The following is a 16713-nucleotide window of genomic DNA, read 5'->3' on the forward strand; positions in this document are numbered from 1 at the left end:
TACTTACTACTTTGTCGGCAAAGAATTCGTCTCGCCCTCGGGAACTAAATAATTTTACAGGGTCTCAAAGAAAATCGGCTAACATGTTTCTTCGTATAAGTTTTAGATAATTAAGTTTTATAAAGTACTGTACCTAAAGTTAAAGTTGTCTGGCTGTAAGGCCCTTTCCTTTTGTTAAAGGAACTTAGAAAAATCTTGGTATTCACCACTGGCAACACTTACATCGACACGTCAAATTAAATTTTTGAAGTTTAATAAATGTTATAATCGAATCTTACAAATAGTTATCCAATCCACGAACTTTTCGATTTTGATGGAATGGAATCGATATATTTTTTTTACTGGTAGTTGAAGGCAATAAAATGCTAATCTTTTAATGTTTATATTATATACGGTCACCATCTTTATTAAATTAACTCGGGACCGGGCGTAATAGCGGCTGCAGTAAGACCAAAAATAACCAAATAGTACCAATTATGGAATTTATAGAGCTTATCTTAATAAATAAATTAGATGGAGTTATTCTAAAATATCCTCACCACGAAAATGTAGATGGAACTGTGTGTATTACTGGACATCATCTAATTTTGAGCTCAAGAAAAGAAGGCGTACGCGAGCTATGGGTAAGTTATAATTTCAATCATAAATTATTTATTTTCTGTGATATAGTTTCGTACTTGTGGTATTTCCGTAAACCATGACTTTTACTTTATTTAACTCCTTAAAATTATTTTAGCAAAGTAACAAGTGGTTTCACATGTCCTCATAATGTTCCTTAATTGAATATAATTATATACAACTTTGTTTTACCATATGTAAGCATTTTAAAAATGTAAATTTTGTACTTACTTTCTAGCTCCTACACAGAAACATAGATAGCATAGAAAAGAAAGAAAATAAGCCCATTAATGGTGTGAGCCAGGGTGGTGTATTATTTCTAAAGTGCAAGGACCTGCGAATATTCCAGCTGGACATCAGCTCTAGCATAGAACTCAATATGCTTGCTCAAACCTTGGAAAATTTATCAGGATTACAGGACCCTAGCCTTTTCTATCCATTTTTTTATAGGCACATGCATCCAATCATGGAAAATGGATACACATTATATAGGTAATTATGCCACAAGTAGCTTTATTGTTTGGTGTTCAATAAGTCAAACCATTTGCAGTCAATATTCAGTATCAGCTTTTGACTTCAAATTTTTTTATTTACCAAAATGACAGAAGAGTAGAAATTTAATGACGGTCCCATTTTCTCCATCATTGTCACATTATTTATGTAAAATGCTAAAAGGTAACAACAATTCTGAATTTAACAAATGTAAGAGGGGGAGGCCCATGTCCTACAGTGGATGTCCTGTGGCTGGATTACTAATGTATGAGTGAAAAACTTTTCCCAGTCTCACATCCCAAAATATTTTACTCAAATTATCATTTGGCAAAAAATGGTCTCCTCCTCATAAATAGCAAATTTAAGGTTGGAAAAGTGTTTTTTCTCAAATTGTTGTTTCTAAAATAATAACATAACCCTTTCCGGCCGAGAATTGGTTTTTTCGAATTTTCTTCTCAAATGTCAATTAATTGTGGTTTGTGAAAAGTTGATTCACATGCGCTCTGGATAGTTACACAATTGTATCGAGCCGGCCGGAAAGGGTTAGTCATGCTTCATATTACTAAGTATTATTTAGTCAAATGTATTGTTTGGCATAAAGTACTCTTTCTGTGGGGGATGCAGTTTTAACCTAACCTAACCTACTTTTATGGTAGCAGTTGGTTTTTGTAGTTGGTTTGTGTGTGAAGTGTAATTTTGAACAAACATTTTTTCGGAATATAATATGGGTATGATTTTATTGATCACCTAATAAATGCGTTTTCGGCAACCTAATAAATAAATTTTGTTTCCTAAATAGTAGATCTGTCACCTAAATTGAATCACCAAATAATACTAAACAATATTATTATTTAAACAACCTAAATATTATTTAAAAATTACTCGGAAATACATAATATTGATCAAATTATTATATTGGGCTTCAAAATAATAGATGTGTCACTAAAACTGAATCACCAAACAATATAGAAATGGCTTCCTAAAAATCAATTATAATCACTGGAAAATAATATTGATCATCAAATAATTGAATTGAAATTGGATGATACAATACAGACTTTTTATTGTACACCAGACATAGTAAGCGATACAGAAAACAGATACACAGAAACAATAATTACAAGGTGAACAATAGGCGGCCTTATCGCTTAAGAGCGATCTCTTCCAGGCAACCTTTTTACAGAAAGAAGGAAGGACTAGTTTACAACAGGTGGTGCATCAAAAGTAGATCAGAAAATTTAAACATAACAGAAATCTATATATATAAAAGAAGAAACTGACTGACTGACTGACTTATAGATCAACGCACAGCCCAAACCGCTGAGCCTAGAAACTTGAAATTTGGAATATATATTTCTTAGTAGATGTAGACGCCCACTAAGAAAGGATTTTTAGAAATTCGCACGGGATAGGATATAAATGGGATTTATATTTTCACTTCAAAATGGCCCTATTTCTGTAAATATAATTATTAGAAACTGCACATTTGGCATGCAAATAGGTAATACTAACAGCTAAAAACAGTTTTCAGGGTTTTTTGAAATTCCCACGGGATAGTGAATAAATGTGATTTTTATTTTCACTTCTAATAAATGACCCTCTTTCCGTCACCATATATATTAGAGACTACATTTGGCATGCAAGTTGGTAATACTAACAGCTAAAAAATATTTCAGGTTTTGTCAAAATTCCCACAGGATAGGGAATAAATGGGATTTGTATTTTCGCTTAAAAGTGGCCCTATTTCTGTAAATATAATTATTAGAAACTGCGCATTTGGCATGCAAGTAGGTAATACTAAGCTAAAAACAATTTTCAGGATTTTTCGAAATTCCCACGGGATATAACGAATAAAGAGGATTTTTTATACCAACTGAATCAGAAAACGCACAAGCTAAACTAATAAAACTAGGGGCTGGAGATTTGGCAAATTGATGTAAATCTGGTTACAATACAAAAACTTAGCAGTGACATCCTGCTCATCCTGGCCGGGATCGTCTCCGTAGAAGGGAACGCCTCAAAAGTTGATGGCACACACAAAAGACTACATGATTGTTAAATTTCAATAACAATGCATTTATATGAATACACCACCTAAGGCTGCATTCAGGGTCGTCTGCTGATGACGGAATTCCTCAAGGATGATAGCACCGATACGAAATTTTACAATATATAAGTGAATTCAATTTCGGGCCAGATTTTCAAAATTAATTCAATAATAGAAAGCTACAATGTGTCTCTCATCGACAAATTAAGAATATATCAAATAGATCATAACAGTTATTCAGTCCTGCGGAAACTTAAAATTTAAGAGTCAGAAAATATAGTTCCCATATAATATTAGCCGAAAGAAAACGTTTGCTTAGTAATAGTTTGTTGTAATAAAACTTGACAATGTAAAATTATGCCAAATGATAATTTGACCAAATGAATATAATGCGCAAATGAATATGATTTGTTTGGGAAATGAAACTACTGCGATAAGTTTTTTGGGAAGTGAAAATTGGCGAAAAATATTTTGCCGAAACGGCAGTACACCCCTTTGGCTAATATGATGATGATGATGATGATGATAACTTGGGATGTTTATCTCCACCATGCGAAAGTAACTCAAAGTATTTCAATGAAATTAATTACACTGATAGTGTACAACCTGGATTAACATACTGTATATTTTTTATTTTGGAAAATTGTGTTAAGGATTAAGTCCCTTGGGATAAAGATAAATAAATTTTCTTCATAGAAATCGGTCACGTCAGAAGAGATATTTTTTCTATCAGTTTACATGATGTCATATTATAGTTCTGATTTGTTTTACATGATGTTAACAGTGGTGTAGTATTGTGTAGCCACTTAGACTCTTCTTTCTTCAAATATTTTCAGTATAGAAAGTGAATTCACAAAAGTGCTGGCAACAGAAGAGTGGAGAATATCACGAGTGAACCACAACTATACAGTGTGCCCAGCTTACCCAAAGGCTGTGGTGGTTCCTAAGGGTGTAGATGATGATGTTCTAGCCCTTGCTGCTACTTTTAGACAAGGAGGCCGTTTCCCCGTCCTCTCCTATAGGCATAACAATGGAGTAAGTTGAACACTAATGTAATTTAAAGTTTTGAAGACTCTTCGTCCTATAATGATGTATCTATATACATCATTATAATATACAAAAGTTCAGTAATGTAAAAATTGAGTTGCAAGTCATATTGCCCATTAAATTATGCCTAACTCAAAAATCCCCATTTTTCTGTGCATTCAAGGTTTGTAGAACAAGTTTGGTTAAATCCATATTGCCGAGTCCTTTGAAAATTTATCAAGTATTTTTTTAGGCAGTGCTGATGCGTGCTGGGCAGCCCCTGTATGGACCAAAACATCGTCGCTGCAGGCCTGATGAAACCATACTGAATTCAGTTGTGGGCCCAGGCATGAAGGGCATTATCTATGATCTCAGAAGCACTAATGCAATTTCACAGCAACAAAATAAAGGCAATACAGGAATGCTTTAATAAGCTAAGCTCCTATTTTTTTAGTCAAGTTTAATTTTACTTAACACATTTTGCTTTGTTCACTGAATCAGCTGAATTAACTTGTAATACACAATTGTTTGATATTTTTGTGGCTCTCTTTTTGTAGGTACTTATTAAAATTTATCAAATTTGTAGAAAAAAGGCGATTTTGTATGTATTTAATCTGGATTGTCTTATTAGGTGGTGGTACGGAAACCAACGCAAACTACTCTCAGTGGAAGATCTACAATAGGTCAATGGATGATGTTGATAATCAGCAACAACTATTGGAAAGTTATTCCAAACTTATGGAAGGTATGTATGAGAAATATTGTAGATAGAAAGGCAATTTGGCATATTCTTCACATTTTTTTTTTGTTACATGCTTATACTCTTTGACATAAAAAAGTAAACACGCATTTTTAGTTACCTTGGTTTTAATAATAAGATGGTTTCCTACATTTTATCCTCCTTAAATATGAGTGAAAATCATGTCAAAAAACCCTGATTCCTAATGATCTCATGTGACAGATTTGTTGTTCCATTTGTAATATTTTATCTATATTTTTGTGGTTTGCTGTTCCAGCGTGCAACGACAGGGAAATATCTAGTGACAAGTGGATATCGCGGCTAGAATCGTGCGGCTGGCCCGAGAGCGTCCGGAACTCGCTTCACACTGCCTGCATCGTAGCGCAGCATATACACCAGGTCAGCACGACACGACTATGCTGTTTAGTATTAAAACTCGCCATCGATCTTGCAATCGGTCGGGACGGCCGCGTGCAATCTACCCGACATAAAACATTATTAATGCTACTATGCTTCTACGTCTCTTCAAGCACTGGCAATATAATCCTTTATCCGTAGACTGATTATGGTTTAAGAAAAAACGAAAGAAAGAATTTTCCTTCCCGTCTCAGCAAATAATGGGTTATTGCTGAGATTGTGTTTAAACAGGTTAAAAATTACTAGTGAGTACCACAATTTAGTAAACCTATAAAAAATCTATACGCGTTAAAGGCAGGAAAAGCGAATAAATGGCGATATCGATTTTGGGTTGCAATCCACTCACCGCCACCCGTACACACGATAGCATTTTTATATTCCTGGCCTCTTACAGCTCTGTGGATTTAAATCAACGTCAATATAATTCGACTAGTATCATGGGTATAGGTATTAGCGGGCTGTTTTCCCCAACTCGTCGTCTAAGTGCGCCTATTTTGTGTGATTAGGCTGAAGGCACTATTCATGCCAGCCTAGCTCCTGGAGGAAGCCCTAGGAAGGAGTGACCCCGGTGATCCGACGTGTAGTGCCCTGTAGTTCGCCACACCAGAGCATTCCAGAAGGATGTGAGTGGCTGTCTCTTCTGCCTCCATGCATGCTCTGCACAGGGGGGCTGTCTGTAACATCTATTATAGATTATGTAAGTGCTTGTTTAGCAAGGCATGTACAGTAAGAGCTCCGACCAGCAGTCGGAGTTGATCCCTCCTAAGCCCGCGAATCTTGCGGGACAATCCGGGGTGATCGTCGGGAGGGCTGCTCTCGTTTGCCTGCATGTATCTAGGTTTTTTCCAATATTGTTGGTGCATTACTTTGGTATTGTGTCGCAGTTTACCACGCAGCCATCCAAAGGGCAGAGGTAGGATGGGTTCGGATCCGAAGACCTTCATTTCCGACCCCCCTCTAGCCAATCGGTTGGCCGCGTCGTTACCTCGCTATCCACTGTGTCCTTTTATCCATTGTAGTGTTATGGTGTTTGTCTCACTTACCAACGTCAGAGCTCGATGGCATTCGTAGATTATAGACCGGAAGATGGTGACATAAAATATTAGGTCATTTGTACCAGTATGGCGGTTCTTCAGGGGTCTAATTACGGAATGACAAAAAAGAAAATTATGGTCATAGCGCTGGTACAGGCGGCTCAATCGCGTGGGCGTTAATCGAACGTGTCGGATAAATAACGAGTGTCGAACGATTTTTTCCACAGAAATGCTTGTATATTCCGATAGTCGATAAAAAAAGATGTAGGCGGTAGCGTAATGCCATACTTCTCCGGTGTGACTTACAGCCCGGCATACCGACGCGAATAGGTACATTAATAAAAACTCTATCAATTAGATTTACCCAAAAATAAACATAAACAATAAAAACTTATAAACAAAAAAATATGGAGACAAAGCACGTTCAAATTTTAGGAGTCTTCGGTGACGTTCTTCGGTTACGTGAGTAAGAATGTGCCAAGGTCTGACGTCACGCGAAACATTCACGGGTATTACAGGTATTATCTCTACCATTAACCCGGACGCAAAAACACGAGTGTTATAAGTTTAAGTGTGTCTGTGTATCTACTATCTGTGTCTGTCCGTGGCACAGTGGCTCCTAAGCGAATGGACCGATTTTAATGATTGACAAAAAGAAAAAAAATCGCGTCGCATATTTTTTATAATCAAAAGGACTGTCAAATTATATATTTCTTAGGAATCTTTGGTTGTATTTGTAGAAGGCTGAGCCGGTGCTAGTGCACGGCACTCGCGGCGAAGACGCAACGCTACTGCTCTGCTCGCTGGTGCAGATTATACTCAATCCCGACTGCAGGACCATCAGGGGGTAAGACAAGTATAGAAGCGCTATGTGTATACCCATCGAGATATCTAAATAGAGTGGTAATTCAAAAACTCATTAATTAAAAGTAGTTGTACTACCTGTATAGGTACAGCGCTATACCGTAGCCAAAATGGCAAAAACGGCACCCTTATAGTTTCGCCATGTCTGTCTGTCTGTCCGTCTGCAGCTTTGCTCTGGAAATATCATTGCTAGAAAGCTGTAATTTTGCACGAATATATGTGTAAACTATGCCGACAAAATGGTACAATAAAAAAAACAAAATCAATTTTTTTTAGAGTACCTTCCTCCCATAGACGTAAACTGGGGGTGTTTTTTTTTTCTCATCCAACCTTGTAGTGTGGGGTATCGTTGGATAGGTCTTTTATAACCATTAGGGGGTTGCTAAAACGATTTTTCGATTCAGTAATTGTTTTGCAAAATATTCAACTTTAAAGTTCTTTTTTTTTTTAATTCTATGACCCAAAGCCGACGGAGCCCCGCGAGTGGAGCTCCTATTCCGCATGGCTGACGCGCTTCACTTCTTGACGCAACTCTAACCAAATCTTTTTTTTTAGGATTCCAATTCAATTCAAATATTTTATTTCAGACATTGTCCATAAAATGGTTAGTATTACATTAGAAACATTATATCTTATAAACTTGAGGACAACAAGGTTAGGACCAGTTGCTTTTTAAACTGCTTGCTAAGTAGGTACTTAGACCGGCTGCTTTTTAGACTAATCGGCACTAACTAAGCTTATTGTGGGTACTCCAGGCTGCAGGCGCTGATCGAGCGCGAGTGGCTGCAAGCCGGGCACCCGTTCGGCGCGCGTCACCGCAGCGGGCCGTACTCGCCGGGCGCCGCCCGCGCCGCTCCTACCTTCTTGCTGTTCCTTGATTGCGTCCGCCAGTTCCTCGAGCAGTACCCCTGCAGCTTCGAGTACCGGCAGTCCTTCCTCATAACGCTCTTTGAACACTCTTACGCGAGCCAGTTTGGTGAGTAGATTTTTATAGTTAGGTAGGTACAGTCAAGTGAAAAGATATATAGTTGCACAGATATATAGAGCTAAACATATAAAGTTACAAAAATATGTAGACTTGACTTTATGCATTTAACATTAAGGTCGTTACAATTTTTGTAACTTTGGCCTTGTCGATTTCTTTGCATTTGGCTGTACTCAACTGAGGAAAGAAAGAAAACCATTTATTCGTCACGTAAGATGGAGAAATAAAAAAACAAGATAAGGACTCATTATGACCACGAAATGGTCCCACATCAGCATAATGTCGCGCCCTTACACGACGCTGATTTTAGATAAGACCCCTTACGATTCTAATTTGATTTTGAGTGGCTCAAAATTCAAAAATTCAAATTCAAATGGTTTATTCAGTAAATAAACCGCAATGGGCACTTTTACACGTCATTTTTTAAACTACCATGTTCCAACATAGGCGGTTCTCACACTGCTCCGCACATTGCAGCGGCGTCAGGTGTTGCGGTTTTCAACTTTGTACTGTAGAATCTTACGAGTAGTTGTCCCTACACAAAAACCTCATAGTGTAACACACTGGCTCCATCTCTCTGTGCTGAGGTGTGAATTGCATGACGTTTCATACTCCCGGACTACGATGCGGGACGTGGGATGTGCCACATTGTGCGCCATAGAAATGAACATAAGAAGCAAATAAAATGCGGTTTGTCGTGCACCGCAGTTCCGGACGGAGAAGCGGGGCAATACGGTGGTCCATCGTCGCCGCACGCGAATTTCAAGCTCCGCACGCCGGAACAGGATGCGGCGGCAGTGTGACAACCGCCATAGGCAGTCGTCGTCACGCTCTTACATAAAGTGAATGATGGCAGGAATAAACTCAACCAAAGTCCATCTTCAGAGCAACACCATGTTACCGGATGTTAGACAACGTTCCTTGTTTTTTCTAATTTTTATTATAACCTTGTGTTATGGGTGCATCGTTGCAGGCACGTTCCTGTGCGACAGCGAGCAGGAGCGCGAGTGCCGCGGCGTGTTCACTCTGACGACGAGCGCGTGGTCGTGGCTCAACCAGCCGACGGAACTGGCTACCTATATCAACCCGCTGTACGACCCCACGCCGACTGTCATATGGCCTTCGGTCGCGCCCATGAGCTACGTCATCTGGGAAGGTCTGTACGGCACTTGCTAACTCGAGCTATCTGTTAATAGAGGACGACCTACACCCATCTGGGTAAAAAATAAAAAGCATTGTGTTGCAGAGCATGTTATAAAATATATCGCGAGTACCTAGATCGCGAAATTCCTGGCTCAACTATCAAAACTAAAAAAAAAGAAACTATAGCCATCGTTCAATCCAATTTTTTACCGATAACCTTGTACCATGGTGTTTGCAATGGAATAGCGCTGATTTGGTATAAGATTTATTTATTAAACAAATGGGTGAAAATATCTTATATCAACTTATACCTGCCAACCTAGTAGTAATGCCAGGTAAAAAATAGACAAAACAACCCGTATAGTTGGTTTTAAATTTATTCGTTGAGCTCAGGAGTACGATATCATATCTAACATTTTTTTTAATTATTTATACCAACTGCCTGTTTCTCCGCTCATTCATAAATTTAATGTGACTGATATCTGTGATGCCGTCTCTGTTTGTTTTGTCCGAATAAACAGAGACGGCATTACATAACACTTGAAGAGTGGCTGAGGGTGCTTGTGCTGGTGCCCTATTTGGCTTTTTGCCGCAAAATAACGCGGAGACACACAGAGTCGGTGTGCGAGGCTGCTCAAAAAGAAATCCTTACGACATGAACTGAATATTTACTCCGCCAAAATCTCACTGATCCATAATGAGCGAGCGCTCTAAACAGAACCTGCGTGCTAAAATTCTGTCCCACTCTCGTGTATCGCTTGTTTATAAGTAACGATTAGAATTCCGTTTGCAGCTACATGTCTTTGTGACATACTTTTTATTTTTAAAAGTGAAAGTTTTAAAAATGGCCTCTGTATTTCAGAGGTATACCTGCGCTGGTCCATCCTGCAGACGACGGAAGACCGCGAAGAGCAATACCGTGCGCTGCGACACCGCGAGCAGCAGCTGCGTGCGCAGGCGCAGACCATGCGGCGGCAGCTGTTCGAGCTGGCGCGCCAGTACTACGCGCCCGACGCCGCGCCACCGCTTGACAACTAGCGCTGTCCCCCTCAGGTAACCCAGGGAAGGGGGTGACAGCGGCGCGAGCCACGGGACCCCATGGACCCGACATTTAGGACCTGCTTCACCACTCATTAACAAATTTGATGTGGCAGATAAATGTAATTGCGTCTCTGTTTATTGGGACAAAACAAACAGAGGTGGCATCACGTATATATTGCGTCATATAAAATTTATCAATGAGTGGTGCTGCAACAGGCTCTAATAATAATATCTGTAAAAATAGCACGATGAAACAAGATTATATTAGTCGAAAATCACAGCCCTAATTAGCTGTAGTTTTGTAGCAACAAACAGTTTATTTCCACTTTCGAAAAGTATTAGTGATGTTCTTTTTAAATATCGGTCCCCAGAGGTGGTCTCTCCATATTACAATTCCACCTATATTTTCCAATTTGGATTATTCAAATGGTCACGCTGTGCGACTAGAAAATGTGATTTACGCAATTAAGTTAGTAAGTCAGCTTATGAGCAGTTACAGGCTATTCGGAGCAAAAATGTAATTAATGCACTTCGGAGCTTAAATAGTCGACCGTCGATGTTGATTAATAGGAATGACAAATATAGCTCTCTTATGCTGATAATCCATGAAAGGACTATGGCAACTTCTGCATTTCACTTTTTCAATTCGTAGGTGAGCAAATCAAAAGTATTTTTCTTGAATGTTTCATAAAAAATTCTTTACTCCTCACTGTATAAATAGAAGTTATATATAATAATTAACTAAGGCACGCAGCGATTTTTTAATCGAATTTTGGTTAAAAATCCGCTAATAATTTAATAAAAGTAAGAAATCAATGGAATACCAGCGCTTAAAATACATTCTAATACGATTTTTGAATGTGGCCTAATATAGTAAAATAAGACTATAAAATAAGAGTATAACTGTATTTCTTGTTAGATTTTGATACATTTTTATTTTTAAGAATATTTTGCCGTATTATTAATTGTGTATTTAAATCCTATCAAACTATAAAACATATTATACACATGAATCAATTTATTTGTAATTTGTATTGTACGTAACTTGTTTGTGTCGTAACTTGTGTATTGGCTTAAAAGGTCATGATTGCTTTGTTATCAATTTTAATATAAGCATTACATGGAATTGTGAAATTTGAAGCTGAAAATTCAACATATTATTCTATGGAGTACTCCACCCATTAGACCAGCGGTCGGCAACCTTTAGGCAGGCAAGAGCCACATAGTGGCAAATTGAAATAAAGGCGTGCTGAACATGTTCATAATTTTGATAGTTTTTGTGATAATAAAAAAATTAAATCATTGTATTTGAATTTTATTAAGTAAAACTTTAAATGAGAACGCTTGAGGCTGTATTTAATTGGCTACTTTTTGTATGTTAGCTTTCAGGTTTTTAGTTTTATTATGCATTCTTATCATATTATATTTTACGCGGGTAATTATTTATTTATATTGGTAGGTAAAGACTTCTATTTTTAAAACAGCTACGGCCCGCGGGTTGCCTACCGCTGCATTAGACTATACGTATACATATACATATACACGATAGTAAAAGTGTTGCGGCTCGAATTGCTTACTTGTTATACATATAAATATAATGGACACGTGACAGTCCTTGCAAATGGCAGTACGCGCTCTTCTCTTACACCGTCGTACAACGCATATTTCTGTTGAGGTTACACCACCTTGTTTGGTACAGGACGGGACTTAATTTTATAGTTTCAGAGTAACCAATATTGACCCATCTCAATTGGCTACTTCTTTTATATATTATATGATACATATAAAATAACGACGCGCCCCGGCTTTACTTTGAAGCAAGAGAGAAGAAAAATGTGAAGTGTCTTCGATTATATACCTGCAGACCTTCTATAATTTTTGCATCTCTTTTTAGCACCATTGTGAAGCCGGGGTGGTCGCCGTTAAGTATATATAGTAATAATAATAATAATTATACTTCGACCAACATGGGATCATAGTGTTAGTTATACATAAAGCTTAATTCTAATGTTAGTGAAGCTACACCTTAGTCAGTATTTACATGAACCATACTGCAATGACTAATGTACAGTCAGAAAAACTGAACACAGACGGATAGACAGGGACAGGTTGGAACCTTTGTCTTACTTATGTCATGTTGACATCCCGTACATTTGCCAAAGAAATCAAAACAAAATTGATTAAGAAAAGGTTCCAGCCTGGTACGTTATTCAGTTTCCTTGACTGTACTGGCAGTCGATCCTCCGCGCGAATGTAATGAAATAAAAGAATATAACATATTTTACGCTTAGACGTAACATTCTTCAATGTTACCGGCCAACTGGTGCAAAAATGCCAGTCACATTTAACTATTGAAAAATATGTGTATCATACCGGGACTTTTCTATTGTAAACGGCCCTAATATAATGAATAAATAATTTTACAGATTGCGCGCGAGTTCAATGCACTCAGGAATACGATAGTGTTGCGACCTTATTAAAGTTACATTTATCGACCTACAGAAGGTAGGCAGGCAAAAAAAAAAAACGGAAACGAACTCGGATCAGTCATCACTCATCTTTAAAAACAAATAATAATACGGGGTGCAATATGAGTTTTAGCGCGATCGATATGTCGTACAACTGAGGCGAGGCGTGTGGATAGCGGGGGAGAGGCTCTCGCTCTTCACCTCAGGCCCCGACTGCGTTCAACTCGCGCGCTATTTGTTTATTTATAAATAGGACCTATCATAATGACTGTAAATCCGAATGGCTAAGACTAAGATTCTTTGGTGCTGATATACTTTTATTTGTGCAACAAATTAGGCTAGTAGTTCAACATCAGCGGATATTTAAGGCGTGTACAGATTGTGCGCGGCGAACGCACAAACATTTGCTCACGCGGCTGCTGCGCACGCGCGCGGCAGCGTACATAACCTAACCAAACCGACAAAAAGTTGGAAAACCCTCGACTTTATCACTTCAAAGTTCAATATCTCAAAAACGGCTGAACCGATTTTGATGAAACATGTCTAAGAACCATCGGTAGAAAACCTGCGCTTTCAAATAAAAAAAAACCGCCCTCCAATCGGTCCCACGGGTTTAAGAGCTACGGTGCCGCAAACAGACACACATTCGGACAAACTTATAACACCCCTCTTTTGCGTCGGGGGTTAATAAAATATTGGCACGCGCGGCAAATGTTCGCTCGAACATTGGCTCGCGCTGCTGCCGCGCATAACCTGTACGCGCCTTATTTAGAGTGCTTTTAGTAAGTTATGTTAGCTGTTGTTGAACCTTCATCACACCAAACCTATGTATACCAAACCTCGTCTACTACTGCTATTAGTAATGGCTTGGCTACCGCTTCCCTTGCCCTTGGCTACGCTTTCAGTAATCACAATTTGAGGCCAATGTTTCTTAACTCGGAATATTACATTTTAAAATATAAGTGATAATAAAGTGATAGTCCAGATAATGGTATTATAGTTAAGTACAGTCAAGTGCAAAGATATCGACACAGCCAAAGCTACAAAAATATGTATACCTTAATGTTAAGTGCATAGAGTCGTGTATACATATTTTTGTAACTTTGGCCGTGTCGATATCTTTGCACTTGGCTGTACAAAGAAGCTGTAAAAAAACAACAGTCAAGAGTAACATTTTATCTAATGTGCTGAAGATTTTCATGTCAGTCAAGCTCAGTCAAGTCATAAGAGAAGAAATACATTAATTTTCACTCATTAAAAGAATCAATCACATACGAGTTCTATTACACGTTTTTAATAGTTTGTGTTCGTATTCAGTTGTTTGCTCGGTTCAACTGTCGATATTAAATTTATTTACTGTGCAATATATATATATATATATATATATATATATATATATATAATATATAGGCAATAAAAATACTGGCGACTTTTTTCGAAAAAATCCAAGGGAATAAGCCTAGCAAAACAAATTTGATGGCCCATCAAATGCCAATTAATTATAATCCTCATAAACTTTTTGTGAAAATGTGTTTCAAGTTTCTACTCTGTCGTTTTTTTATGGTAACAAGCTGAATCACCGGCAGTTCGTGGGAACTCGAAAGTAGAACCGAATAATCATAACATTCAATGCATTTTATCGGCACCGGCACATCTCTGTACAGTACAGTCGCCATCACAAATTTCATAGTGGCCAAGAAAGTCTAAAATATCGGAGCATGCACTCTATTCTCAAGGCATTAGAGTTCATGCTCCGATACTTTTGATCACCTTGGCTGCACCGGAATATCTGGTGGCGACTGTGCTTACCTACTTATTTTAAGTTATTATAATTTAGTCATAAATGTTTCGTTTTTGTGTATCATGTACCAGTTTTATCTCTCTACCTAGTTCATGTCTTGTAAGTAGGTTATATAAATTATCTAGTATGGTAGTATCTTTAACCTGTGATCCATTTTGTCAAAAAATATATATAGAATTGTCATACAAGATGACAGATATTCGATCTTGAGTGGATTCCGAATAAAGATAGTAACTGTACAAGTGGTTTCTTCCGGCACCGCACTTATTTTAAGTATGTGATGAAAATGGGTTGTATATATTTACAATTACCTACGTGAAAACGCACTGATAAATTAACCACTGTGCCTAAAGTTTGTTTTTTAATTATTTTAATTTAAAAGACGAAATCATTTTAGAAGCATTTAAAGTTCAAACTTAAACTGTAAGTTTTTAGTGTGCATAGTTAACCAGGTAATGTACCGCATAAGAACTCATTAGATGAGATTTTTATTTCAAGCTTTATTCATAATAAAACCCTCGTTGCCTGGTTAAGGGTTAACACCCGATACAAAAGTGTCAGTGTGACGAAATACATGTGAGTATAACCTGTGCATACCTGCGTGTCTGTCTGTGGCGTCTCCTAAAGTAGTAGCTCCTAGATGTTTTTTTAGCTGATTTGTGTTTTTTTAGTTGTGTCATCTACAGACACTTTGTCGCACTTGTAAATTTTGCAGTACAGGGGCTGGTATGTGTATTAATCATTTAAAAAAATGTGATAGATAGTCAGTTAGGTACTTAATAAAGGCGTAAAAATGAAGCTATAAGTATGGAATAATTAACTTTAAAGTTTATGCCCGGCCGGATATACGAGTCGTACAACAAATGTAACGGTAGAAGAAAGAGATATCTGCGATAAGTATATTTTGCATGGTAAAGCCCTTCCAATGATAAATTTTCCTTCTAACGTATCACAGTCCATTCCTGATAATAGTAATAAGTATTATTTGAATTAATTTGTGTAGTGGTGATAAATACACAAAGTTTTAGTAAAATATGGAGCACGCACGTCCTCCTGCGGAGTTACGTATCGATGGAGCCCGAGACGAGAGCAGCTGCGTGGCAAAAATGGTTGAAACATTTTGAAGGCGTGTTGAGTTAATACGTCTGGAGTTAATACGGAGAAAGCGGACGTGCAGGCAAGCTTACTAGTGAACCTCATAGGACCAGAAGGGTATGAGATATACTCGACGTTTACCTTTGAAAAGGATGAGAAATCTGATGATCTAACTTGCTTAAAGAAAAAGTTCGATGCACATTTCGGAACAAAATCGAATATTACAATGGCAAGGTTTAAATTTTTCACGCGAAATCAAAATGCTGGTGAAACAATTAGTCAATATGTGACCGCGTTGAGAGTGTTGAGTCAAGAGTGCGAATTCGAAAAACTGGTGGACGGTTTGATAAGGGACCGGGTTGTTTGTGGTATCACGAATAACGTCGTACGTGATCGCCTATTGAGAACGGAGGAGCTAACTTTGGGAAAAGCTGTACAGATATGTGAAGCGGACGAGATGTCGAAAGAAGAAAACAAAAAAATTGAAGAGACGTGTTTTCAAGTGAATGCAGTGGCCGGGGGGCCGCGGGCCCGTCGGGAGCGCAGCGGCCGCGCGCGGCGACCGCGCGTCAACGAGCGGCGTGTGCGCGCTGCGGCAGCACGTTCTGCCGCGACGAGGAGCGTTGCCCGGCGTTGAGATCGATGTGTTTTGTGTGTGACCGTCGCGGCCACTTTGCACGAGTGTGTAGTAGCAAACCGTTTAGTAAAATTGTGGACAATTTGAGTGTTGCAGAAAATACGGACGACTCCGAAGGCGACGCGTTTTATGTGGACGTAATTGAGGAACAGAAGCTGACTTTACCTTCAGGTAACACACAGTGGATTGAATATTTGGACTTTAAGGGTAAAAGACTCAGTTTCAAATTAGATACCGGCTCGATGTTAAATATACTCTCGAAATTTGACTATGCCAGATTGGGTTTAAATTTCGAAGATCTTGTTG

At 38.2% G+C, this 16713-nt stretch overlaps 1 protein-coding gene across 1 annotated transcript; it reads left to right on the plus strand.

Annotated features, from left to right (window-relative positions):
• The first annotated feature begins 223 nt into the window (after window positions 1-223).
• LOC141429946 (myotubularin-related protein 9) lies at window positions 224-15659 on the plus strand. Its single transcript, XM_074090500.1, has 10 exons — window positions 224-623; window positions 857-1110; window positions 3994-4192; window positions 4437-4593; window positions 4815-4928; window positions 5200-5321; window positions 7114-7220; window positions 7993-8213; window positions 9196-9378; window positions 10228-15659. Exons 1-10 carry the CDS (start codon window positions 477-479, stop codon window positions 10401-10403), a joined length of 1680 nt encoding a protein of 559 aa, XP_073946601.1. The 5' UTR covers window positions 224-476; the 3' UTR covers window positions 10404-15659.
• Window positions 15660-16713: the final 1054 nt, after the last annotated feature.

The sequence above is a fragment of the Choristoneura fumiferana genome, chromosome Z (assembly GCF_025370935.1).
Source record: "Choristoneura fumiferana chromosome Z, NRCan_CFum_1, whole genome shotgun sequence".
NCBI lineage: Eukaryota > Metazoa > Arthropoda > Insecta > Lepidoptera > Tortricidae > Choristoneura > Choristoneura fumiferana.